This window comes from Alligator mississippiensis, chromosome 12 (genome assembly GCF_030867095.1).
Source record: "Alligator mississippiensis isolate rAllMis1 chromosome 12, rAllMis1, whole genome shotgun sequence".
NCBI lineage: Eukaryota > Metazoa > Chordata > Crocodylia > Alligatoridae > Alligator > Alligator mississippiensis.
The window spans coordinates 51,999,286-52,026,252 of NC_081835.1; the positions used below are offsets into that span (position 1 = coordinate 51,999,286).

At 42.8% G+C, this 26,967-nt stretch overlaps 1 protein-coding gene across 5 annotated transcripts in view; it reads left to right on the forward strand.

Moving 5' to 3' along the window:
* The first annotated feature begins 9,043 nt into the window (after positions 1-9,043).
* The window catches only part of CACNA1B (calcium voltage-gated channel subunit alpha1 B), a 475,079-nt gene continuing 457,155 nt past the window's right edge, over positions 9,044-26,967 (forward strand). For 4 of the 5 annotated variants that reach the window (XM_059715542.1, XM_059715543.1, XM_059715544.1 and 1 more), the window contains exons 1-2: positions 11,554-11,654; positions 21,016-21,155. In XM_059715542.1, the coding sequence (XP_059571525.1) occupies positions 11,562-11,654; positions 21,016-21,155 (233 nt within the window). In that variant the 5' untranslated portion in view covers positions 11,554-11,561. Of the gene's footprint in view, positions 9,528-11,548; positions 11,655-21,015; positions 21,156-26,967 lie in introns of those variants that run through there. The other variant, XM_059715546.1, reaches the window with a different exon arrangement.

Genomic DNA, 26,967 nt, shown 5'->3' on the forward strand with positions numbered 1-26,967 from the left:
CAAGGTGATTAAAATTTTAGTCCCTTCATGGCCATACAAACTTTTGCAGCTAAACTTTTGCAAACAGTTTTGGGCAGGGAGAGAGGGAAGTTGCTACTATATTCACTTTGTTTTTGTGTGTCTAAAAATGGTCTTCCCACTAAAATAAATCTAATTAAAATGTCCTTTATTTAATACAATTTCTGTTCACTTCTTTGTACACTTTAATTTTAAAAAAATATTGTTCCCAGACCATAAGAATGACAGCAAGAGAAGTGGGCCATGGGATGAGTAGAAGGATGTGATATTGATCTTTTTATTTTCCATCATTTGCCCAGACTGCACTAAAATTGTAGTTCTCCCCATGTTAGAGGGCAAAAAGCATTAGAAGAATCCTGAAATAATGAAGAATAACACTTCATCAGTGGAAGGGTTAAGATCTCCCGGGGAACACTTTCTTGTAAAAGCAGAATGAGGACGAACACAGCATGTTAGGTTAGATCTTTCTTAAATTGTTCCCAGTTAAGCAGACCCTTAAATTTCCTACCGATGAGCGTAGGGTGGGAGATAGACAGCATTTAAATTTTTATGGAAGTCTTGTAAGGTGATCATCAAGAATTATTGCCCTAAGAGGTGAGTATTGCCTTGAATGAATTAGAGGATATGGTTTAAGCTGAAGGATAATAAATCTATAGTTTCCCAGCACATGAGTTTAGTTAACTATTGAATATGTTGTTCACGTCTTTATTAGCAACATCCGTGAATCTCTGGGCAATGTAGGGGCTTGGGGAGGAAGAAGGGCTTTGTTTGGACATAACACATATGTGATATGAGGTGATGATGAAATTAGAGTTTAAGAAATTCTAACTTTCCCATCTGAGTCAATCAGCATTTTTAAATGTAAACGTGCTGCCCCAGTCTGAATGCTTGCACATGTTGAAGAGAGCCTAGGTTGTCCTGCTGATTTCAGAGGCATTGCCCGTGGAGTAAAATACTACTCCAGACACAGGCGGCAGAAGATGGTGCTGAGGGAAATTTGTACCTAGCACAGCTGCAGCAGAATGGATGCAATGATTGCATATTAGTTAACTTGCCTTCATTGCTTAGTCTTGTTTTCTGGAGAGGTTAACTTCTTGCCTGAGCCCAGGATTGTTTTCAGGCACTCTAGAACCAGGAGTCATTTATTATATGTAAAAATAGTCTTTATACTGGTGGTGCTAGAATGATGTTTGTTATACTGCACTCATAGAGCTTAATCCACAGATGGGCAAAGTCAGGCTGGGTCGGGCCCACAGCAGACTCCATTTCCCAGCAGCCCCTGCAGTGCCATGGCAGTGTGGAGACCAGCCCCAGCAGCACTGGCAGGGCATGCAGCTGGGCAGGGAGCTGTTCTGGGGCTGAGACCTTGTGGTGACAGTGTGGTCTGGAGCAAGGACAGAGCTGCGATCCGCTGCCCACATGCCCCAGGCAGGAGCATGCAGGCAGCAGATCATGGCTCTGCCCGAACTCCAGACCACACTGTCAGCACTGCAAGACCCTAGCCCCAGCCACAGAGCCCCTCCCTGCCCAGCCGCACAGCCTGCCAGCACTGCTGGGGCCAGTGTCCATGGAAACCCTGGCCCTGCACTGTCATGGGACCACCACTGCTGGGGTCTGCATGGAAACCAGCTGCAGCGACACAGACACAGGCTGCTGGGAGATGATGTCTGGCTGCTGGTCAGATCCGTCATTTTGCCAACCCCTGACCATCTTCACCCCACCTACTTGTTCTAGGCATGATACACCTAAGTGGCAATGTAGCAACCTAACTTCTAAAGATGAGCACCAGCAGCATTTACTGAAGTCAATGAGAATTGCAGGTCTTCAAAAACCAGGCTATCAGTCTTTTTGTTCTTAGAGTCTCAGTTTACAATGTGCAGATCATTCATCTCCCAAATGAGGAAGGAGAGAACTTGAAGATCTCCCTCTGTTTATGTAAGCTCCTTATAGTCTCAGGTTCTTTGAAACCTGATAAAGGACCTTAAGATTTGTCCTTAGAACTGCATCCGGTCTTCAGATTTTTCATTCCAAGCTTTGGTATCAGTAAAATCAGCACCATTGAACTATTTGTTCCAATATCAGGTGCTTTCTCCACAGCCTTGGGCAATCTCCTCTTTGCTCCTTTAATGCATGAATGCATTTTCTTGCCTATCGCTGAGAAGAGGATGAGTCATAAATCCATGATCAGTCTCTGTTCAGTAATAGGGATGAAAATAAATTAGGCAAAATGTTTCTCTCTTCCGCTGTATAACATTACACACAAGTCCTAAGTAATGGGAACCTCACGAAGTTCACAGGCAACTTCTATTGTGGACAAGTTCATGTATTCCTGGTGATGCTAGGACAGTGCGTAGAGAAGCCGGTGCTATGTAAGTGACTTACTTCGGCTTACTTTGCACCTCAATCCTGATCTGGAATGACTTAGTTAACCCATTTCTGTCCCCCTGCACCTTTCATAATACTTGAGTGTTAAGGGATTTTTTTTTTTTTTTTGGACCAACTGTTTAGTTGGGAGACAAAGGACCTCAGATAGGTCCTAAAACTTGTCCAACTTCTCTCCTAACTATACCATTGGTCCAGTAGAAAATATCAAAGAAAACACCCTTGCCTCTCATACGTTTCCTGAACCATCACAGCTATAGCATCTCTTCAACCCTACTACTTTGATAAGACTCCTTATATGCTGCACCTACCGCTAGGCTAGTCAGAGGCCCATACATGATGCTGCTACTTCAGTTAAGGCCAATTTTTCATAGAAATCTACAGCTGCATTTTAGAATCTAGAGGGATTTTCAAACATGCCTGACGAGGTTAGGCACTTAACTCTGATTGATTTTACTGGGACTTGGCTGCCTAATGTGCTCAGGTACTTAGGTTCTAGGTTCCTAACTGCAACTATAAATATCTTTTAACAAATCTGGCATTTCTGTAACTAATTGGCTATGTCCCACTGCAACTAAGGAGGCTTTTTTTTTTTAAAAAAAAGCTAGATATTAGGCTGAGATCCAGTAAATGCCTCTCACTTGACCAAATTTCACATCCAAAGAAAGGTCTGCAGAGGCAAAGAAGGGACTGTGTTATCCTAGCCTGTTACTTTTTCTCTTATGGCTGCCAAGTCTGAAAAGGGTGAAGCACTTGGTGAAGGATGAGCTTGGAGATGCCAGTGAAAATAAATGTACAAAGTCAGAAATAAAAATAGCAGAGCACATTCTATTCATCATCTTGTACAACACCCATCACTGTGAGCACCTAGATGAGTGCAGGCAGGTGCATCCTCACCTGATTTAAGCTTCACTTGGCATCCACATAAGAAAAATGTAATCAGTGTCACTGGGGCTAAGACATTGGCATAGTAACATTCTAAATGGGACACTGGACACCAGACAGAAGGCTCCTTGCCCATCTTTGCCACTCAGTAAATATTGGAACAGACAGCATTGTTTTATTGTGCCGTTTTATATAGTAGTTATCCATCACTGTGAATTTTTAACACTTTATCATCCAATCACTGGCCTTCCTGTCCAAAGCATTTACCAAGCTGGCTGCCTGATTGCTTAGCTGTTTGAACCTTTTGCTCTAAGGTGTATGCAGCAGCATTAGATGCATTTAAACTGGCTTTTTCCACAGCAAAGGAATTAACTGCAAAGGGGTTTCTTGTAAAGTGTGTGAAGTGCAAAAACTGGGACTTAAGATTTGTGAGGTCTATTGCTGATGGTCACTAACCTGCTGTATGGCTTTAGGCAAGTCCCTTCCCCTCTCTGTACCTCTGTTTCCCCTCCCACTCATTGTGTATCTTGTCTATGTAGATGGTGAGCTTTTTGGGGTAGGCACTGCCTTTGCTATGTGTGTGTAGAGCAGTTAGCACCAAGGAACCCCAAATTTCCACTGGAGTTTCCAGGTGCTATTGTCATGCAAATAATAATATATTAATTAAAGCTACAAAACAGGAATAGTATCATCCAAGGATTTTCCTTTTAATATGTTTGATATTTTATTCTAGTCTTTTTTTTTTTTTGCTTGATACTATCTTAAAAAGCTGTATGGATCCTTCCATTCTGCCTCCCTCATCCTTAGCATTAGGCAATTATGCATGCTCTGACAGATCTCAGGGGAATCTTGTTATACCTAAGCAGTGTAGCTCTTCAGTAACAGTGTGTCTGAAGGACTATCCTCAAGTACAGTAGATGACAAATACATACACAACAGTTAAGAGCATAGTTTTACCCAAAAACACTTGGACAAGCCCTTATTCTTACCCAAAGGGTCATCAAGTCTTTTATGTGGAATGTAAGAGGTTGGCTTTGTGTTGGAAAGCACTATTGGCCTGGCTTTCAGAAATACTGAGCTGTTGGGAGCTGATACGTGGCTGATGTGTATCTAATAAAGCAGCTGCGGAGCCAGCCTCTGATAGATTGTAATACAGTTGTTGGTCTGTTTCTTGGCTATGTACAGCTCTGTGGGCATTTATCTTGGGTGGCAAAGAGGGCAGGATTTACCTGTGGCCTCTCTTGCCTTGTCTGAGTCCAGGTAGGGTATATACCAAGAGACCTTCACCTTCTTTCCAAACAAGCATTTAAGTTGTTGGCCAGTCCTTTATAGGAGCTTTCAGAATGCCGTGGCCTTTCCGTCTCTCTTAGGTTTGTGTATGAAACACATTTTAATTTCTTCCTTTTCACTTTTGCAAGGACCTACCTGCTACACTATAGTGTTGGTGGCCAGGCCCTAGGACATATTGGTGAGATGCCTCTTTACCTACAGACAGAAGATTGATATCAGGCCCCTAGGGCATGCTGAGCTATAGATTACCGTGGCAGTTCCATATAGTTCGGCCAAAGCCTAGGCATAGCATCTAGCCTTCATGGGTGTTTTCCTGAGCTCTCTTGTGATGGCTTATGGTATCCAGTGGCATTTTGCATTGTATAAAACGGGGGTGGGCAAAATGGTGGCTGCAGATGGACTCCATTTCCCAGCAGCCCCTGCCCACATTGCTGTGGCTGGTTTCCATGGAGACCCCAGCAGTGGAGGGGCCATGACAGTAGGGGGCCAGGGTTTCCCTGGAGACCAGCCCCAGCCACTCTGACAGGGCATGTGGCTGGGCTGGGGCTGGGATTTTGCAGCTGTGACAGTGTGGTCCAGAGCCAGGGCAGAATTATGATCCACTGCCTGCATGCCCCTGCCTGGGGCATGTGGGCAGCAGACTGTAGTTCTGCCCTGGCTCTGGACCGCACTGTCACTGCCCCAAGATCCCAGCCCTGGAGCAGCTCCCTCCTCAGCTGCATGCCCTGCCAGCACTGCTGGGGCCAGTCTCCATGGAAACCTGGGCCCCGTGCTGTCATGGCCCCACCACTGCTGGGATCTCCATGGAAACTGGCCACAGCAATGTGGGCAGGGGCTGCTGGGAAATGGAGCCCACGGTGGGCCTGATCCAGCCCCCTATATAAGACAACATCCCCTTTTAATACAGAAGGCCAGAATATTACCTCACCCTCTTCATTACACAAGAATTCTGCTGTCAGCCATGGATTGCTATAGGAACATAAGCTTTGCCATACCAGATCAAATACGTCATCAAGCCCACTACCCTTTAAGGCAGTGGCCAATGCATGCCAATTCAGAGAGAGACAACATTTGGTACCGTGCTTGGCTGATGATGCAGTGTTGTTCAAGGCTGCAGCAAGAGGAGCAAAAAATGAACTTTTTCCCTGACAGCAGAATTCTTCTTTGATAACAGCTGGTGCCATAAAAGCATAAGATGTGTTCACCAGCATTTTTACATGGCTTACTAAAAAAAGCTGTTCATAAGATGATCCAGTCCACTTTTACAACCAGCTGTTTAATGATTTTTGCCTTCCTGTAGTGATAGATTCCACAATGTTTCAAATGTTTTTCTTATTTGTTTGAAATACTGCTCCTCATTCTCCTTGTTATCTTCTTTAAGTGACCCTGTGGTTAGATGAAGTGTAAACCTAATGTTATTTTAGTCTTTTCGTAATCTTCAGCAGCCCAGTTAAATCCCTGTGCTTCAAATTTAAAAGCAAAATAATCCTAGTTCTTGCAATCTTTTTCTCCTCTTTAAGACTCTTCATGCTTCCTTGCTGCCTTTAGAATATCCGCTTAATCATTCCTCAGGTGTGATGGAACTGAGCCTGTAGCTGCAGTGAACAAGTAACATGCTATAGCTTATACCTTTTTGGCAGGTGTGTCACAAATTAGTCCCGCAACCTCCCCAAGTGCCACACTCATCCCCTTCCCCTACCCAGTCTGATGTTCTGCCCTCTGCTCCCAACCCAATCTGCTGCTTTGCTTTCCACTTTTCACCCTACCTGCTGCTGTGCTGTCTGTCCCCTCCCCAATCTGTCACAGTCCACACACAGAGGCTGCCAGTGCCACTTGTAGCACTCATGACAGGGTTGGTCACCGCCCCTGGTTTATACAATGCCACTACGATGGATACTGTATTGTTTTCTAGCCATTCTGAATGCATCAGACATCCTGTTTCTCATATTTCCTGCAGGTCCACAGTGGGCAGACTTTGGGAGAGGCAGCGTGGTGTACAGAACATGCCTAAAAGGGGGAACGAGGAAGTCAGGGATTCTAATTCTGGCTGTGGCACTTTGAAGTTGTCCTGATTAGGACCAGGTAAGATTTGGCAGAGGTGGTACACACCATTGTTTCTGCTAACGGCTTTGGGAACGCATCGAGAAATTAACACATACCTACAGCTGGCTGAACATTTTCAGTTACACTATTTTAATGGAAAATAATGGGGCTTTGTTGAAAATGCAATGGTTCAGGAAAAACTTGCTTTTGATAAAACAGAGTCAAATGTCTGAGTTTTTCCCATTTAAAAGGTTTTTTTGTTGAAACACAGCAGTTTTGCATTTATTATGTTTGTAGGTTTCTGGCAAGAAAGGGCTAGGTGAAATTCTGAATTTATAATAAAGAAACAAAAGCATTCACATTTTTGGGAGGAGGAAGATGAACAATTTCTTGACCGCACTTTCTTTATCCTATCTTTCTCATATGTGTCAGTTAAGTGATACTTGCAACCTGAAGATTTTAAAGAGCTATATAATTACTTACTACTTTTAAAGCTACTCCTGAAGGCTCTTAAGATTTCCTCTTTAAGGATTTTACAGAATCAAAGGAAGTCAGCACGTATGACCTGAAGGTATTCTTTGTCAGTTAACATGACTTTACACTTATCTACATGGAGAAGGAGGGGGAGATTGCTTCCAAAATGCTATCAGAACCACGCTTTTTTCAAATACCGAATACCCACAGCTGGGGCCACTGGGAGATGGAGCAGCTTGATGGCAGATAGAGTTTAGGGCTATATTTTCCAAAGGCTTACTCTCCATAATCAGGGAAAGACTTTTTAAAACAGGTAAGCATCTAGTATGCACCCAGGATCCCTGTCTTCTATGAAAATCTGACCTTGATCCTGGGTATTGAGCTCATTAGAAAACCTCTCTAGATTTCATATCCCAGATGCCTCTCGATACACGAATTCTCTTGAGAATTGCACCATCTCTTTGAGTAGAGACCTTTTATCACCCTTCTCCCTATAGACCTTAGAAATCAGGTCGATATGTTTGTGTTGGGTTAATGTCATGTTTGCCTTATTATGAAAGCAGGATATGACATCACTCATTTATTACATTTTTCCCCTTTTGGTTCCCTTGTTTACCTTGGTAACAAAACAGTGTGTTGTCTGTGATTACCAAGCCTCCATGCAGCTATAGAAGAAAGATTGCCTGATTCCAAGGCCCTGCAAAAGAAACCAGTGTCTCTTTTGTAATGCCACCGCAGGTCATAAAGCTTCTTGTTCCTCCAGCTTTCCAGATCCAGCGCTGCCATGCTCTGTCGCTGCGTTGGATACTGTCTCTCTCTCTCCCCACATTTTGACTTGGCTTGGCATAATAGCTAGGAAGTTGAGAGGGTATATAGTTAAAGTGAGGTCTGTCAACAGGGGGGACATTTTCTCTTCTCCCACAGAATTCAGGCTTTCAGGTGTTACCAGACACCATCTGACCTTACTTCTGAATATACTTTTCTGTCTTCCAAACCCAACAGCTGTTGTTGCTACGGACTTGTCTTATGGGTGGGTTAGTTTTGAAGCGAGACAGCTTGCATGACTAAGGCAAAAATACGTTAGCTGCTGAATGGAGATGAATCCAGGATTTCCTTCTGTGGGAGAAGAGAAAATGTCCCCCTGTTGACAGACCTCACTTTAAAAATATACCCTCTCGACTTCCTAGCTATTATGCCAAGCCGAGTCAAAATGTGGAGAGAGACGGACAGTATCCAACGCAGCGACAGCGCACGGCAGCGCCGGATCTGGAAAGCTGGAGGAACAAGGAGCTTGATGACCTGTGGTGAAAGGGGGACTAAGGGCCTGTTGGACAAAAGGGTGCTATTCATAAATACAGCATTGAAGACACTCAGTTGTCCATAGGGATCATGCAAACCAAGGGCGAGGAAAGGTAGTCGTTGCAAATGGAGCAGCAGACGGGGCTGGAAACCGGTCTGTTTAGAGGCAAGCAGAGCCCTACCAGCATGTTTTCTGGCTCAACTGATCCCTCCGATTCCTCCCAACCCACTTCCCCCAGCGAGGTGCAGAAAGCCCAGGCCCCTCGCTGCTCTGCACAGCTCCCTGTACCCCGACACAGAGCTGGGGGCCCGCGGGCTCCAAAGCGGGGCTGCTGCTGCGGGGCGGGAGAAGAGGCTCTGGGCGGAGGATGTTATCCCCCCCACCCTCCCCAGCACAGCCCTGCCCTGCCCTGCCCTGCCCTGCTGCTCGTGCTAGATGCGCTAGCAAAGCCGCGCGGCTGCACCGGGCTCGCTCCCCTGCTCCGGGACCCGCGCGGGGAGGCTCTCCCGGGGCATCTGCTCCCCCCGCCGGGGCTGTCCCCAGGGGGTCTCCGGGCCGGGGTGGAGCGGGCGCCGCGGATTGGCTGCGGGCAGTCACGGGGCTGCGCTCTTATAGGGGCGCGGGTTCACACGCGGCGGCGCCGAGCGCTCTCATTCGAGCGGCTGCGGAGTGACTCCGGCTTGCCCGGGCGCGCCGGCCGGAGGGCGGGGGCCGGGGCCGGGCGCTGCCGGCGGAGCCATGCGGACCAGCCGCGGGGAAGGCGGCCGCGCGGGGAGCTGAGCAGCGGGAGGGAGAGCCCGGGGCGCTGGGATGCGTCTTCCCCCAGCCTCGGCCGCCACTGGGGATTGCAGCGCCCGGCTCCGCGCCTCGCCGCGATGGCTCGCTTCGGAGAGGAGCTGCCCAGCCGCTATGGAGGCGGAGGTCCGGCCGCGGCCGGCCGGGGGAGCAGCCGGCAAGGCGGCCCCCAGCCCGGCCAGAGGGTGTACAAGCAGTCCATGGCTCAGCGAGCCCGGACCATGGCTCTCTACAACCCCATCCCCGTCAAGCAGAACTGCTTCACCGTCAACAGATCCCTCTTCATCTTCAGCGAAGATAACATTATACGGAAATACGCCAAGCGAATAACCGAGTGGCCATATCCTTTCTGGGGGGTCCGTGGCAGCCAGGACGGACCCGCCTGGGTGCCCGGGTGGTGAGCGAGGGTGTGCCCCGGTGTGTGTGTGTGTGGGGATGGTGCAGCTCTAGGGATGGGCGGAGATGGCTCTGCGCGTGTGGGGAAATATTACCCTGTGTTTCTCCTACGACCAGGGTGCGTGTGTCATGTAATGTGCGTGTGTGCGAAATGACAGGCATTTCCCTCTGTGGGTGTGGGTGTGCGCGCATCCAGAGATGCGTACGCCTACAGTAGACGAGCGCCTGTGTTTGTATTTCGTGCCGTTGAATCCGAGAGGACACCCGGGGTAAATCACGGCTCTTATGTACAGAGCGTAACCTTTCCGCTCCTCTGAGGGAGAGAGAAAATGTGGGGTAAAATGGTGACACCTTGGCAGGCAAGCTGTATTAGTCCAGGGACACCAGCAGTCTCAAGGTACCCTTACTGACATCTCCATACACAGTTGTTGCAGCCTGTTTGTGTGTGCTTTTTATTTTCAATACACCACCTTGCCCATACTCCTTCATGTAGAATCGACATTAGCCCTTGTCATTTTGAATTGGGTACCAAAAATACCCTTGATCAGGAGAGCTGGAGGGGGTAGTGCCTTTTTTTTTTTTAATTATATCGTGGGGGGAGAGTGAGGCAGTAAATGAAGAGAAGGGCCATCATTGTGTTGTGAAAGGGGCAGATGCTTTTAATCTTAGAACCAGCTCCCTGGCCAAGTGATCTGCAGAGATCTTGCTCTGAAGGGGACTCTGCTTCTGTGGTGATGCATGCAGCAGGGATCCAAAAGCTTGGCAAAGGGAGCCAGGTTCTTCCTCTAAGATTAGTGGGAGGTTGCCAGGGTGCGTGTGTGTATTGGACAATGTGCACCAGCAGGAGTACGTTGCACTGGGGATCTCAGGGGAGCTTGTTGTTTTCTTTTCATTTGAAATCACACACGCCTATTAATCCTCAGCTAACAGCAGCAAGGCCTCTTCACAGCCTCCTAGCAACATTTCCAACTACCACTGAGTCCAGTTCCTGTTCACTCCTCCACAGCATTAACTTTGAGGGCTGGTGGTTGTAATAAGGGGAGATAAATCCATTTGGAAAGCGTACATTTTCCACACTGATTTCCCTGTGTAATATTATAAGAGCACAAAAATCGCTTTGCTTCCCTGTCTGTGCCTACCTCAGGGCAGCTGCAATGAAGTTTTGAATACACAAACAGCAAAACCCCAGTGGCAGTTATAACATCGCATTTTGTGCATGCCTAGGTGCAGCCCCCGGCCCTCTCCATCTCCCTGCCAAGGTGTTCGGGGTGAATTCAGTAGCTTGAATCCAGCAGCACTATTGCAATAAAATTGGCAAAACTGTTAGTCAGCGCCTAGCGCTTTCCAAGGTGCTGAAAATCTCATTCACCTCCTTGAGCTACTGTTTAGTTCTGGGGTCAGGCAGGGATATGCCCATGTGCGTGTTGGAAGAGAGAGCAAAGGGGAAGATGCATTTACAATAGGTTTCACTGTGATGTGTAATTAGTAAACATTTTCCCTTCAGCAGCCATACAACCCTGTAGGGTACACTGAAAATATTGTTCGCTGTAAGCTGGAGTTGCAGTTCACGTTTTGGACTCTGAAACCTTGATTTCCAAACTATTACTTATTTATACAACACTCATGACTTCAATTATGTGGCATCACTGAACAATATTTCAGCCAAGGACATCTAATTTTACTATCCATTTTGGGACACTTAAGTGCCTTAGTCTTATTTAAAAGCTGAACTCCTTGGCTTTGAGGGGAAGAAAACCGCCTCAATTTCTAGAAGGGAAAACCCCATCAATTTGTATTTTCAGACAACCAGTGTGATTTTGTTTGTTTGTTTGTTAAAAATCTCCTGAAGCCTTGTTAGAAAGGAGCCAGGCCTTAACCACAGGGTCTCCATAGTACATGCATGGGATTTGAATGATCAACTTCTGCAAGTGTTTAAAGATGTTTTCTTTAACCATTGTCCCCCACTCCATTTGAATACATGATTTTAGCCACCATTATAGCCAACTGTATTGTGCTGGCTTTGGAGCAGCATCTACCAGATGGAGACAAGACACCCATGTCGGAGAGACTGGTGAGTTTCATTTATTTATTTAGATTTTTCTCTCATCTTTGGAAAGCAAGCACCCACCCACCCAGGGTATCCTTAACTTTAAAACTACATCTTATCAAATAATGTCATGACTACGCACATCTGACACAAAACTGATTGCAGCTCCTCAGACCATCTCCAGCAGAATTCCACATCACACCACACCAGCCCGCCCAACTTATCTTCTTAGAGTCAAAGCAGGAAAAAAACAGATGTTACACCATGTTTTGAAGACCAGAAAACTCAAGCTGTTAGAGACTAAGGTAGAAAGGGAATTCTAAAGTCTTCAGGACTGTATGTAGAACTGAATGACCCTCTTAGGTGTTTTCCCAGGAAGTTGTAGCATATAGTAACCTTCTGGCATTCTGTGTACTTCATATTGTCCTCTTACTGAGGGATACTGGAAACTCTTCAATGGAAACTTATTGGATTGGACAAGATTATGTTCTTACCAAAAAGAAAACAGTTTTACAAAGAAAAATAATTTACCAGCAGGCTTTATGGTAATGAGTCCAATTACCTTATTTCAAAAGCAAAAACAAGAATAGCTTCAAAATGGTTCTTTCATTTGTCATCACTCTAGGGGGGATAAAAGCAATATTTGGTTTATTTTTTGTTTCTCTTAACAAATTGGAACATCTTCCAGGCCAGAATGAATAGAAATTTTTGCTTGCTTGGTTTGAGACTAAATCTGAATCTACATGTGTTTTACATGTATCAATTAAATTATGCAAACTAAAATAAGATTAGGCTTAAAGCCAAAAACTGAGAAATTAAGGAGCCCCTGTTCCATTGTTGCTGCAATTTCCTAATCGCTGCAGCTTTCAATGTTCAAAATAGTCTATGGCACTGGGCAAGGTTCAAGAGCCAAGTAATTCTTTAATAAAAGATATAAAGTAGTAAGTGCTAGGAATGGAAATGTCTCTCCAGTCATTTATTTTGCACCTCTTGCTTGAGTGAATGTATCTTAGTGGTGCCCACTAGTCTCCTAATTTATATATATTCTTCTTTCCTCTGTAAAATATCTTTTGTTTAAGAGTGGAAAGTAAAAGTGGGAACTTGCGTGTAAGTATATATATGCTCAATCTTTTTACCATTATATGGCAGTATATTATAATGGGTCTTAATATGTCTTAATTGGAGAAGGATGGTTTTCTGATTAATGCATAGGCTGGGATGCAGGAGTTATGACTTTAAAGGGAGTTTTGCCTCTGCACAGACCAAGGACTAGTAAATTTTTCTTCTGTGGATTTTTCTTCTGTGATCCTTATAAGTTTGAATGAACAAAATGGCTTCGTAATCAGTCCTGACCCTCAAACACTTCAATGGTGGATTATTTCAAGCCACAAGCATCACTGTTAGCAAATCCCGTTTGTACCACTATCATTCTCCAGATTCAACAGGAGTGGATGTGGGTGGGGGAGAGTGAACAGAGTCCTGCACCCAGAATCTGAAGGTTGGAGGAGAATTTCTTTTTTGGTCCCTTCCTGTATTGCTTTAACTCTGTCCTTTAAAGCTGTGTCTCACAGATGCTGTCTTATAAGGGCTCCTTTCATTTCCTGTCAGTGTTACTCTTTTACTGAGTCAGAAAAGTCACCGCTGAGTGATATGAAGCACACCCAGTTCCTTTCTACCCCACTGTCGGTTCTTCCTATTGCTGGAGTAAGAATTCACCCCCAGGCTTATGACTCAGTGGCATTCTAAAGCAGTGTCTCTAAGCCAGCCCTGATAAGGCCATTTTCCCTGTAGCACTACTAGAGTCATAATAAAGATTGCCTGTGTGTTGCTTTAATTTCATATGATATTTCTGTCTTCAAAGTGTGCTGCAAAAAAAACCCCAGTGTTGCTAATGAGAAATATTTTCTGTTGACTTTCAACAGCTCCAAAACACTTTCCTCTTTCCCGTGTAAAGTGTAAATTATTTCATTTTGAAAATGGTAAGAATCCACAATAAACTGCTGAGTGGGAAAAATCCCAGTAATTTTCACATACATTGGAACATACCCTAATTCCATTCAAATCAGCAGGAGTTCTACTTTTGACTTCATTAGGACTAGAAATTGGTCTTTTTGGTTTAATGACTTTAGGGCTTGGCCTGTGTTTGCTAAAAACAAATAAATAAATTTTAAAAAATCCAAATAGGTGGTAGCCATTGCCTGAAGACAGGTTCCAAGAAGCTCGATTTGCGTCTCACCACTTTCTGGGGAATGCAAGAGAGAGATGATACTATAAAGGGATAAAATGGCTGTCCAGTTATCTGAAAGTCCAGTGGATCCTTGTACAGCATGAGTACAGTTTCTAGAGCTGGTCAAAAAGGTGAAGTGGGGAGTGGGGGAAGAATTGCAAAAAGTTTTACAGGATTTCTTTATTTTTTGGTCAATATTTTGTTGTTGTTGTAAAAATAAAGGCATAGCTCTTATTCCATGTCAAAGAGATCTAAGTGCCGGGTATGCAACTTTAAACATCTAAATACCTGCACACAGTTTCATCAAGCACAACAGCTACGATTCTGCTAAGGTGCCAAATATCTTTATGCTCCACCATCTTGTCCTGAATATATTGCTAGGTGAGCAGACTGAGGCTACTACTGCATGCACTCAGAGACAATCCAATATGGCCACCTCAGCATTTAACTTCATTTCAATCTGTTGTGATCCAGTTCCACCTGGAAATGCACATTAATATTTAATTCCTTATCTGGAGAAAATCTATGTGCAGAGGCTGTATTATACAAAGGTAAAGCATGGTAATACAAAGATAAAGCATCATGGTGGTATCACACATCTTCAGTCAGATAGCCCCATGGTTAAGCCACACCTGTCCAGGAACTGGGAGATGTGGATTTTAGGCTGAGCTCACTTGGAAGGGCCAAGATGAGAGCATGTCCCACTCTTCTTGTTGTAGTTGGGCCACTGGTCAACAAGGAGTGCAAAGTCACAGAGCCAGATGCAGAGCAAATGAGAGTGTCATTCTCATCCAGTGAGGAGGGGCATGGCCCTTTAGGAGTGGAGCCCTGTTCTGGTCCCTGCTGCCAGGAGAATTTCTGTTTTATAATCGTTGATTGTTGAATATAAAATAACAAACAGTGCAAGAGGGAGTGTTTTTCATAGATTCATAGATGTTAGGGTCGGAAGGGACCTCTATAGATCATCGAGTCCGACCCCTTGCATTATGCTTATGTTATAGCATAATGGTTAGGGCACTCAGCTGGGGGAGTCCTGACTGCTAGTTCCTCCTCTTAGGATTGTCTGTGCATATTGCATTAAAGTTATTAGATAAAATGGTTAAGGAATATTGGGAACAGGATCCAGAAGCCAGGTCTCCCTCCCATGGCAGTGCCTACCTTGCTGCGCATTAGGGAGTCACACTCCATCAGGCGTAAGTCACAGTCCGTTTTGCTTGGGGTCTTTCTGGTTATGTAACAGTTGCATTCCTTGTTTCCCAGTGGTCTAGTTTTAACAGGAGAGGTGGAGGATGCTGTCAATTTTGACTAGCCTATGGCCTGGGTATTTGGCTACTGTCCTGGGAAGCAGGAGATACGAGTTTGTCTCTAGATTTTTTGGTCTCCCACCTCATGGGCAAATGCTGTCATCATTAAGCTATTGGTCAAAAGGTGGGTAGCATCCCAGTTTCTCCTTTATATATGGCAGTCTGTACTATCAGTCTGTTAGAGGCACTGATAGATGTCCCCTCTGAGTTAGCTGGATCACAACACGATGCCTCCATTCTTAGCAAGTTGGATCAAATTGGATGTTGACATGATGTAAGGCTGCCCATAGCTCTGCTCATGGCAAAACTGGAAGAGGCATGTGCATATTCCTGGAATGAATAATATTATCTTCTGGAACGTAAGACTACCTGTTGCCCATTCTACATGATGCTGCAAGGGGGGAATAAATTGTCCTCTGGGAATACACTAGGTGGTGATTTGAGAGAATGGGACAGGTGGAGTGGGACTGGTTTCCTGAGGGAGATGTGTAAGTTTTGGGCAATTGAAAGCCAAGTCCTAGATGCCTGTATAGGTGGAATAGCTTCTGGGCCAGATTTCCACCTAGCTATAGTTATTCTCAATTTAGAGGAATACCAGTTTCTACCACCATCACCAGCCCCGCTGACTGTGCTGTCTTTGGCTGCATTACTCATCCATGGTCACAAATCTTTATACAACACATAGGAAGAAGTAATTGTGCACAGATTGGCATTTACATGTGCAACATTTCAGCGTAACTAAGGCTTTTGAAAAAAATGGAATAATGTGGACATGAAGGATCTTCCATGATGTCTTCTGTTGACGGCATACAATTTGTGTTTCTGCCATGCAAATGGTATGCAAAAGCTGGAGGCAGTTGCATGGTGGCAATATGTCATTCTTACTTGTTATACTTCTCTGCGTAGCCTTTGCAGGCTCTTTTGGGCATAACACATTGGTTTGCTTTCTGTTGTGCCAGACAAGAGAGTGGAGCATATGGGCTTCAGTGTTAATATTGTCCACACTGGTTGGAACCAATGTCCACTGGTTGGAAATTTTCCAATAAAATTATTTTTTGTTGGGAAATACTGATTTGTCAAAACCAAAATGTTTGTGCAGGATTGTTCCTGTTCTAGAAAATCTTTCATCAGAAATGTCTTTCATTGTTTAAAGACGATATTTCTGATGCAATCTACCCCTGACTAACTACTAGGCCAAGTGGGTGAGGGACACAGCTGAGGCATGGGTGATCTGGGCTCAAGTTACTACTTTTCCTGATTCAGACAAGAGACTTACAGCTAACTATCTTGTACAGCAGGTGAATGCCTCCACTCTTGTGCTGTTGGTTAGACTGGCATAGGAGTTCTCTCATATCTTTCTTGTTGTAGTTGTTTCACTTTGTTCTATTAATCAAATATTTATTGGAGAAGAGACTTGAACCTGGTTCTCATACTCTAGCTGAGTGTCCTAACTGTTGAGCAGTAGTGCCTCTTTCTTTGGCCAATACATATGCAATGATTTATGCGAAGTGGAACAACTCAAACAGGAAAGATCTTTCTCTTACCTCCAGTAGCCTTCCGCTTACGGCAGTCATCTCAAATGTAGAAGGACAACTGAGTGCCCTATCTGCTGGGCTTTGCTATTGCTGAGGTGGGATTGGTCTCCCTGGTTTTTTTTTTCATGACAAGGTTAAAGTTTTGAATTTTTTGCAGCATGCAATGTGAAAGCTTTTGTTGTTGTCGTTGTTAAATGAATTAACTATTTGTTGCAAGACTGGGAAGCTATTTATTGCCTACCACTGGTCCCTATTCTGTTTTAAGATGCAAGAACTTTCTATATTTTGATGGTTTGTGTACTGTTTTAAAACTCTAAAAGGTTGACTTTCCTGGATGTTTTTGACATGTAGGAGGGGCATAGGCAATTTCCTAATTATTCAGCATGACAGCTATTTCACTTGGCTAATGGATTTCATTCTTTATCCAAGCCACAGGTGCTCAATGCAGTCATATGTGAGCTGCTCACATTAACCTCTGTTTGAACAAAGCTCTGGTTTGCCAACACACCCAAACCTATTAGGTGTTTCATCCTAAGCCCCAGGAAAGATATAGGCAGTAGACTTGGAATAGTAATGAAATAACACTTAAAATGGGAAAACATTTCCAGAATCATAAATGTTTTCCCATTTGAAATTTTATTTCTTAAAAGGGTCTGGCCCAGTCTCAAGCCTGATTGCAGCCATAATTAGCAGCCTGCTGGCAAAGCTTATACAGATGGTCATAGTGGATTGTCATCTCATAGGGGAAAGGCTGATTAACTGGGGCTGCATGATGACCTGAAGACTTCTCCTTGAGTGACAGCAGCATTCCTGTTGTCAGATAGGAGCAAGAGAGAGGTCTCATTAGACCGACCCTGTGGCATTTGATGATAGGGAACTTGGAGAAGGCAACTTCCAGCAGTTTAACCCAGTCCTGATGCTTTATTTTCTTTCTTTTTTTAGGCAAGTATATTATTCTATTGTTGAATTTTTTTCTGTCACTGGAGCTGGACTTATGTCTTCCTCTCCCAGTTTGGCACTGTCTTAGCCGTGGGAGCAACTTATTCCATAAATTCCTGAAGTACATGCAAACATTCCAGCCTAGTGTATCTCTTCTGAGCTCTGGTCCCTTTAAACTAGGCCTTATGGTCAGAAGGGCACATGACTCATTAAACATGTGACTGTAGTAAATTTTATATGGCTTCCTGCTCATGAGGAAGCAGTTAGGACAGTGCCAGTTTGGAGATTTTGTTGCAGGAAGTGGGTGGAAGAGATTTTGTACTGGAGAAAATTTAGGATGGCAGTCTCCAAAGTAGTGAGGCATATGGAATTCAGATTTTGAAGGGGGTCATGGGACATTCTTGAAGAGCAAGAAGATGTTGTTTATTTGCTAAGTTTTTAGACAAGGAAGCCCTTTCTTCTGGGAGAAGAAAGGACTAAGCCCAAAGGGACATACAGGGAGGGTCATTGGTGACCCCGCCATCCCTGCTGCACAAAGAAGACAGAGAGTGATGTGGCAGCTTCATTTCTTGTGTCCCCATTGTGACTCCCAGATGATTGTGCATCCTGCTTCTTCCACTTACATGGGTCAAAGCTCATTCACATCATGGGTATGACTTGTCCTCCATCTTGGTTTCTTATCCTCAAACAAGCATAGCTCCTGTTGGAGAGAGTTGGTTAGAAGGATGTTTCTTTAAATCATAGTTTCTCACGCTGAGGATTTTGCAGTCTGCATCCCCTACTTGCAAAGGGATGTCAGTGTTTTCTCATATTGCTAGATGGGTGGGGGAGAGCTTGTGAGGTGGTTCTCAAGTAAAAGAAGGAAAACACATATACACTACAGCAAAGGAATCATGGGCTTTCTGCTTTAAAGGAGGAATAATTTGTAGAGTGCATTGGGGGCTGGAAGAGGTAAAGGCTGCAGAGGCGGGTTGGGCACGGAGCATAACTTCTGTCTAGTCTGCTCTTTCTTAAATTATGAAAGCAGTTAAAGTGGGGAGGAGGGAACCCCAGGGTAAAATTTACATATTATGTCTTCAATCTAATCCTAGAGGATATAAATGGTTAATTCCTTTTATTTCCATTGGGTTTTAGTCTCCAAATCCCTTAATTGTGTTGGAAAACTGCAGCTGAATAGGTCTTATCATGTAGAAGCTTGAGATTCCTTCGAAACTTGAAACATTTGATGCCCTTAACAACAGGAACTGAACACCCATCTGTGTGTGGATTATTTCTTTATGGGTAAAGGGTGGAGAGGGTGCTGCATACAAGTTTGAGAGTTTCAGGATTTTTTTTAGATTTAATTGCTGTTTCCAAAGATTTGCAAATTTCTTCAGTGAATAATGTGTTGGGCACAGATTGTTATGAGAAGTTTGCTGAATGTGGGTGCATGCTAATGCTGCTTTTGTAGCTGTTGTGTATGTCTGCTTGGGAGGGGTATTTTTTCCATCCTCCTCCTTTGGTAAGAACAAGGCTTTTGTAGTATGTACAATATAAAAAGTGTGAGCACATGTAGAGGGATTAGGTTGGCTACCTGAGCCAGAATTACCAGGCTTGCAAAGTCCATTTTTGTATTAAATTCACTTCCTTATTTTTTATCTTTCAGTCCTAAAGTGCTGTTGTTCCTGCCCAGAATATACTGAGTCAGATTTTACCACCAGTGGAACTGCACTAGGGTTTGATGACACTGCACTAGGCAGGAATCTGACTCACCGGGCACATCTACTTGAGATAATGCGCAGAAGACTAATTCTGCTAATCATAAGCACAGCTGGCAAAAACCGTGCTAATGTGCAGTAGATTTAGTAATTCACATTAATGTCACTCAAAACGTGTTCATCTGTGCTAATGCACAGTAGCGTCGATTACGGTGCATTTAGTACCTGACATTACAGATACTAAACTGAATGCGCAGTAACCATGGCACATTAATGAATGTGTAGATGTGCCCACTGGATACAGTGTTTTAAACTCTCTTAAAGACTTAGGAGCATTAAACTTGTGCAAAGTCAGTGAGACAAAGATTCTTAGGTATCCAGGACCCAGATTTTTATAGGTATTTTGGTGTCTCATTCCCATTAAAATCAGTGGGTTTTAGGCACTAGAATGCACAAAGCAGCGTGGGCCTAAGCCACTCAGAAAATGGGACAGTTGCATAGCTTATACGAATGTTTTTACTTTTGTTCCCTTTTTCTAACTCCTGGCTTATGTCTTAATTCCAGCACCAGTCATTTCTATTTCACATTGAAGATAATGTTCTGATATACAGATGAGTTCAGAGTTTCTCAAACTGAACTATGTACACCTTTGGGAGCAGGCAGTAAGCTTCTAGCAGTTATGTAAGATTTTAGAATCACTAGATTAAGATTCAGTATTGGCAATGCCACAAATATATATAGTGCTTAATAAAATAGAGAATAAAAATGGTCCCCACCCCATGAACTGACAGTTTAAATCCATCAACAAACTCCCTGTAAAGATTTCAGTCTTGTGGTGCTGGATGGGGCAAAACTCCAAATAAAGTGAATGGGAATTTTGAGTCACGTGTCAAGTCAAACAACAATAAGTGAGGGGCAGTTTTTAGGTAATGGAGACAAGGAAGAGAAGGGTAATGAGGAAAAACTGAAGGAATACATTATTTTGATGGAAGGCAGAGAAATTATAGTGCAAGAAATGGGGAGGTACTTCAAAATCCAATACAGATAAAAAATTCACCATGAATAATTTTGGTTGCATTTGCCTTAAAATTGTTAAAATCAATCATTTATTCTCAGGTCATAATTCTCAAATTATTTCACAATTAGAAGTATTTGCATCTTTCTCCAGAATAGGTTGCAATCAGTAATTCATTTGCCGATAGTTCTTAATCCCCGTTTGCGATCCATGCTGTACTGTCTGGTTGTGTGGGTCTTAAGCTTTTGTTTCTGTTTCCAAAATAGATGGCTTATGAAATTCACTAACATCAAAAGAACTTCTCATATTACAATTAAATCTCAAATTTGAAATTTTGCTTTTGGTAAATATTTAATCTTAAATTCTTTTTTTTAATGAGAATTTTTGCTTCTAAAGCTTGCATGCTCAGATGTTCATAATAAAAGAAAATGAAAGTTTCCTAAACATTCAAAATTCCATATAGAGAACATTGGAATATTTAAGAATATTTTTAAACTCAGATCTAGTAAACATAAAAAGACATGGATTTCCCTGTAAGCAAGAAATTGTAGGAGGCCTTGCAAATTGAATGTGTTATTGTTGGTTGCACAGAACTTGAAGCCAACACAGAAATGTTATTTCCTGCATGTGTCCTGATGGGTTGTATTTTTTTCTTCTCTCCTTTGCAGGATGACACTGAGCCGTACTTTATTGGAATATTTTGTTTTGAAGCTGGTATAAAAATCATCGCTCTGGGGTTTGTTTTTCATAAAGGCTCTTACCTCCGAAATGGCTGGAATGTGATGGATTTTGTTGTGGTCCTCACAGGGTAGGTGACTTCTCGTTGCTTTAAGTTTGCTAAGGGTTTGCTAAGAGTTAAGTTTGCTTTGTTTTGTATCATTCTTTAATTATGGCTTGGAGGAGGGGGTAAGGAGTTACTCTAAACCATTTGAGAAGATGCGTACTCTAAATTTGTGCATGGCTGACCTTATTGTCTTTAAATAATGGCAATTGTGTTGAATGAGTCATTTTTGAAGCATTGTTTGAACCACACTAAAAAGAGGTTTTGAGGACACTTATTTGTAGATATGTTGTCATGCATCTTACTCAGACACTATGAGAAACTTTTCCTTTTCTCCATGTTCTAAATAGTAACAGGTATTCAAAAGATATTTTAAATAAACCCTCCTCCAAAATTGCAGAAGTTTCAAAAGTAAGCACATAAAAAGCTCTTGGTTCATATAACCATTTTAACGCTGTTTCAATTCTGTGAAAGTCAGTGGAGTTTTACAAGTAATGAATTTAACACACTACAAAATCATAACTTAAAAAGAAGTAAAAAAGAGTGAGATTTTTGAGAGCTTAGTTGAAAATTCTGTTTTTTTTTCTTATATAATGTCAAGTACCAGATGTCCGAACCGGAATACAGCTGCTATTATGTCAGGGAGACGGCTATCATCTATGGTGCTTAGGTCATACCTTATAACTTGTCTATCCGCGGGGCTTTATGAAGTGTTTCCTTAAATTCCAAAATAGAAGTTAAGGTTTCTGAAGATCCATTTGAGAACCTTTATGCTCCTAATGGGAGCTTTGCTTACAGAAGATTATAGAATTGGCCCTTTGCATTGAATAGTTCCTCTTTTCACACATCCCTCTAGTCTATGGTATAGAGGGGAATACAGATGGGGTCTAAATATTTTGAATTGTCTATATTCTGGCTTGTGATGTGGAATAGAGTGCTGTTAAGAAATTCTGTGCATACTTATACAACTGTATTTATTGGATGCATTATCATTATAATTCTTTTGTATTCAGAGTCCTGTATTGATGTGGTTGTCAAGATGCTGAAGGGAATTAGTTATGCACTAAGATGAAGAAAATGAATACATAGGGTTTGATTCTCCTACCACTGGCATTCTGCGTAAATCCAGGGTAATTTGACTGAAGCCAAAAAGAGAATATGGCTCACATGCTAGGAATTTTAGGGGTTGAAAGCTGAAATATAGAAATTGCTACAACCACTGAAGATGTTAAGATGTTTCACATCCTATTTCAGAGTGTATCCTCATTTTTAAAAAAATGATCTGGAAAACATGTAAGCACTTACTTTAAGCACTTACTTAAACTTATCCTCATTTAGCAAAGTACTAACGAGTGTGCCTAAGTTGTATTGACTCACTCCAAAGGTAGTTAAGCAGGTTTTTAAAAATTAAGCCATATGTAAGTGTTGTTGTGAATTGAAGTAATGTTTTTGTTTATGTAGGAATGTTTTAGATTTAGCGTGGGGTGTTTTTTAAGGGCATGAAATGCAGAATCAAAATACATTGTTTTAAATGGTTCCTATTTGTGACACAGTTGTTCAAAGTTTGGCCACAGTATATGGATTACTTGTATATGTGCATCATACTTACAGAATTATAAATAAATGTGTAATGCCACATGTATGACATGGACATTTTATTAGTATAATATCTATCTGCAAGTATTTGTAGTGCTGTTTGATCTCTGAACATAGTTGTAGAATATCAGTTTGAGTAGGCAGCTGTAATTAGGAACCCTGTTGCCATCTGCAAACATGCATATTCTTTTGAAGTATGATCCTGTTAACGTCAAGGCTTCTGGTTTCCAATGGTGACACTAGCTGGGTTGTATTGAAGTTGTCTTGTACGTGGACTTCCTACCAGGCAAGTGATGCAGAGAGGACTTAGTATAAACTGAGTGACGTTGAGTACAAGAGCCATCTGTAGTGAAGAAATTCACATCATCTTTAAATACTACAATTTATGGCCTGGATTCAGCAAGGAAGTTGAGTACATGCCTAATTTCAGGCACATAAGTTGCAGTTGAGTTACTCATGAAGTTAGGTAGATAAACATCTTACTAGAGCAGGACCTGATTTTGCAATACTAGTAATGAGGAGGAGGAATCTGCTGGGACAGAAGTGGTATTGAAAGATCTTCACCTCCACACAGGGGATTAAATTAGTATTTTCTCTGATGCCTGCTGTAGTCTACTCTAGATTTCCTTGACTGTTAATAGGTTTGTAGTTTGCCATTCTTGCCACAGGAGCCCTAGACTAGGAGACAAGAACTCTGTGGTTGTTTGGGCATCCATGGCCAGTCAGAAATAGTTAATGTCACCCACTTTTCCTCAATAACCTGTGTGCGCAGGAAGCCTTGAGCAAGGCCATTTTATTACAAAGAGATATCATCATGACATCGCAGCAGCAAGGCTTTAAAGAAAGGTCACGGAGGGAGAATGTTTACCAATAACAAACCTGATTATTTCTCCAGGGAAGATTTTGCTACTTGGTGACATGAATGCAACTTTAATTTTCTTTTCTTTGTGTGTATATATCAGATCAGTTTATCTGAGAGTACTTGATCATTGTGTGTACGTCTGTGTATGAGAGAGACCCGTCAGACCATAATAAAAATGACTGACAGTAGTAAATCTGCATTTCAGGAAGCATTCAATCTGTATATGGAATGACTGCTTCAGTAATATTATCTTACTACACTTATGTTGCAAGGATCTCTGTTGCCAACTTTTTTCTTTACCATATGTACATCAACTCCCCGTGTAAAGGCTACGTAGGCATGTATTCCACAGCAATGGAGACAGACTCATTGAATTCTCCAGCATAGAACAAAATTAAGTTTCAAAAAACTGAAATATCACACATTGATTTTTGATTTCTCATGTTTTCTGCTTTATGTGACAACATAAAAACATTATGGGATACAGAAATTACTCTATACATGTACGTGTGCATGTGTGCGTGCACACAGAGTTTCTGTTAATCCTGTATTTTTTTGAAAAGATAAATGATGAACACTAGAAAATCTGATCTCAGTTTCAGCTTTCAGCTAAAATGCAGGAAAGCAAAACGTGGATTTGCTATCTCAGTTGCTTCCATAGGGAAGGGGCTAGTTTGTGTAGGAGAAAGGGCTGTTGTTATCAAATCTCTATTCCTTATGTACATTTTGACACAATCTGATTGCCTGTCTCAAAAGATATTCTTCAAGATGTTTTCTCTCTCATCCATTTTTTTCCATCCTCTTTTCTCACCCAAATCCAGATCCTGGAGTTTTGTTTTGTTTTGCTTTGTTTTTTTTTCGGGGGGGGGGGAGGGAGGTTGTGGTTGCCAGCAATGATAGACATTTTGTCTGTCAAAATCAGACATTAGAACTTGTTAATTAGAAAATAAATCACAGCTCTGGTATCTTCAGCCAGGATCAATATCCTGTTGAACTAAACTGGAGGCTAATAGATTGTGGCTAAAATGGCTTGTTTTATTGTTCCAGAAAGCACTCACTCAGTTCCTTACCACAAAAATGCTGTGCTGTCTGTTTCTCATTTACTTTTAGGGAAGCCTGCTGATTTGTTTTTAATGGAAGCAAAGGAAACAAATGTATTTCTGCTCTCCAAAAGATTTTCTTTCCTCTTTCTTTTCTTTTTCTTTTTCTTTTCTCTTTTTTTGGCAGGTCAGGGAAGGGGATGTGAGGTTGGGGATGTACCAGGATTTATTTTAAACACTTCCAGTTCCAGATGAGTAAAAGGGAAAGTTATATTGTTGTGATGTTTGTTGCTAGCTTATGTAGAACCATAAGTGTTTTTAATGATGTTTGCTTTTATTTTCATATTTTTATTGGCTTGCATTTAACTCTAGTGACATTACTTCCCATTAGCGGTTGCTAACTGCAAGAAATGCAGTTGTCCAACTGGGCTGGAACTGGATACGTTTGTTAGCACTCAAAAAGTGTAGCCCAGGTCCACCTGTATGTCTGTATTGTACCTTGTGATGGCAATGAAATGCTGCCAATTAATGTAATGCAGTCGTATCAGTCCAGGAGCTAAGGTTAAGGGACCTGGCCCTTAAATAACTGAAGTTAGTAGAAATGTTCTGTTGACATCAGTGGGCTTTGGATTAGGCACTCGGTGAGCGAGGCATGGTAAAGGTCCTCTGTTCTTTGTAAGGAATATTTTGCTGAACCTACTGCAGTTCCTTGCAATAAATAATAAGCATTAAGTGATGGCCATCACATTAGTGCATTAGTGTTGGGGCTTGCTTACAAAGTTAAGCTGCAAGTACTAAAAGGAAATGTAGTCAGACTAGCTTTAAAGATAACAGGGTCTACTGAACTTGAAGCAGCGGCCAACTGATTTCATGGGCAGATCCCGGGGCTGGCACTCATTTTTATGGACTGTGTGTGGCCTCCCCCCCCACCCCCATGCTGCTGATTGGCTACAGGGACCTGGTGCCCCCTTCCCGCCCCTACTGATTAGCTACGAGGGCTGTCCATCATATGACTCTGCCTCTTGCCACTGATTGGCTGTAAGGGCTGTCCTTCATCAAGCCACAAACTTTGCTGCCAATTGGTGGAGAGGGGCAGGGCTGTATGATGGATAACCTTGTATCCAATCAGCAGCAAGGGGCTGGGCTGCCAGCCACCTTGCTATGGTGGCAGCCCCCCTCTCTCCTCCCCCCCCCCCCCCCCCCAGCAGGCTGGGTGGCTGGGCTGCAGTGGCCACAAGGACTGCTGGCTCCCCAAAGGGAGCCAGCATTTTATTTTTGGTATGTATTTTTTTTTTTTTTTTTAGGGAGCCCACCAAAAGCACAGAACCTGCACTTTTTTCATAGAGCTCACCCGAAATTGTGGTTTCTGTAAAAATTGCACCATCATGACTTCGGTAGGTCCCTAGTCATTATAGCTATTTCGCGTAACATAATGTAGCCAATATAGGGCAATAGGACTGCACACATCTGAACAGTTCACCTGCAGAGGGCAATGCTGCTCATACATGTGGTGGGAGGACAGAAAACTGGAGACCCCTGTATTCCAGCAGAGCCATTTTTATCTCCACTGGCAAGGCAAGGATTGCTCTAGCTGTCAAAGTAAGCCCAAAAGTAGTTTGGACAATAATTCTTTCTCTGACCCTAATAAGAATCTGAGCATCCTTGGTGTGAACCAGGATAGTTACCAGGATTGTCCTAATGGACAAGCAGTTTGATAAATTACTCTAGTGGCAGGACAGGAAGAACAGTGGCCTCTGCTTCTCTGTGGTATCAAGTCCCCAGCAGTATTTGTCCAAGTACAAGGTAAACAAGAGGCAAGAACCTAGTTAGCTGCAGAAGGTAGAAGATGAGGATTAATGCATGGATTTCTGGCTTTACTGAGGGTCCAAAAACTGATTTTCTTATAGGTTTACTGAGTTTGACAATTGTCAGGAGGCAGGTGCATGTATTCTCAATAGAAATAATGTACAGCAGCATCTTAGAGCCCTGATCTTGTGAGAGTTATCTCAGTGTGGTCTCATGCATGCTCGTTAGCATGGGGATGATGCATATTTGCAAAGAGGTTGTGAAAAGAATGAAACATGAATCTCTTGATGTGTACGCGTAGGCTGGGATTTTTAAAACTGGCTTGCAGATTTAGACTCCCAATTTCTGTTAATTTTCCTTTCCCCACATGTCTCAAATCAATCAGTGCCCACTTTTGAAAGTTCTGCTGTGGGTTATATGCTCAGCATCGCTTGGGAGCTCTGTAGAGGAGGCAGAGGTAAAATCTAGTTCTTCACCAGACAGTCTACTCTCTCAGTCCTGAAATCTACCTTTTTCTTTCTGTATTCCCCTGCCT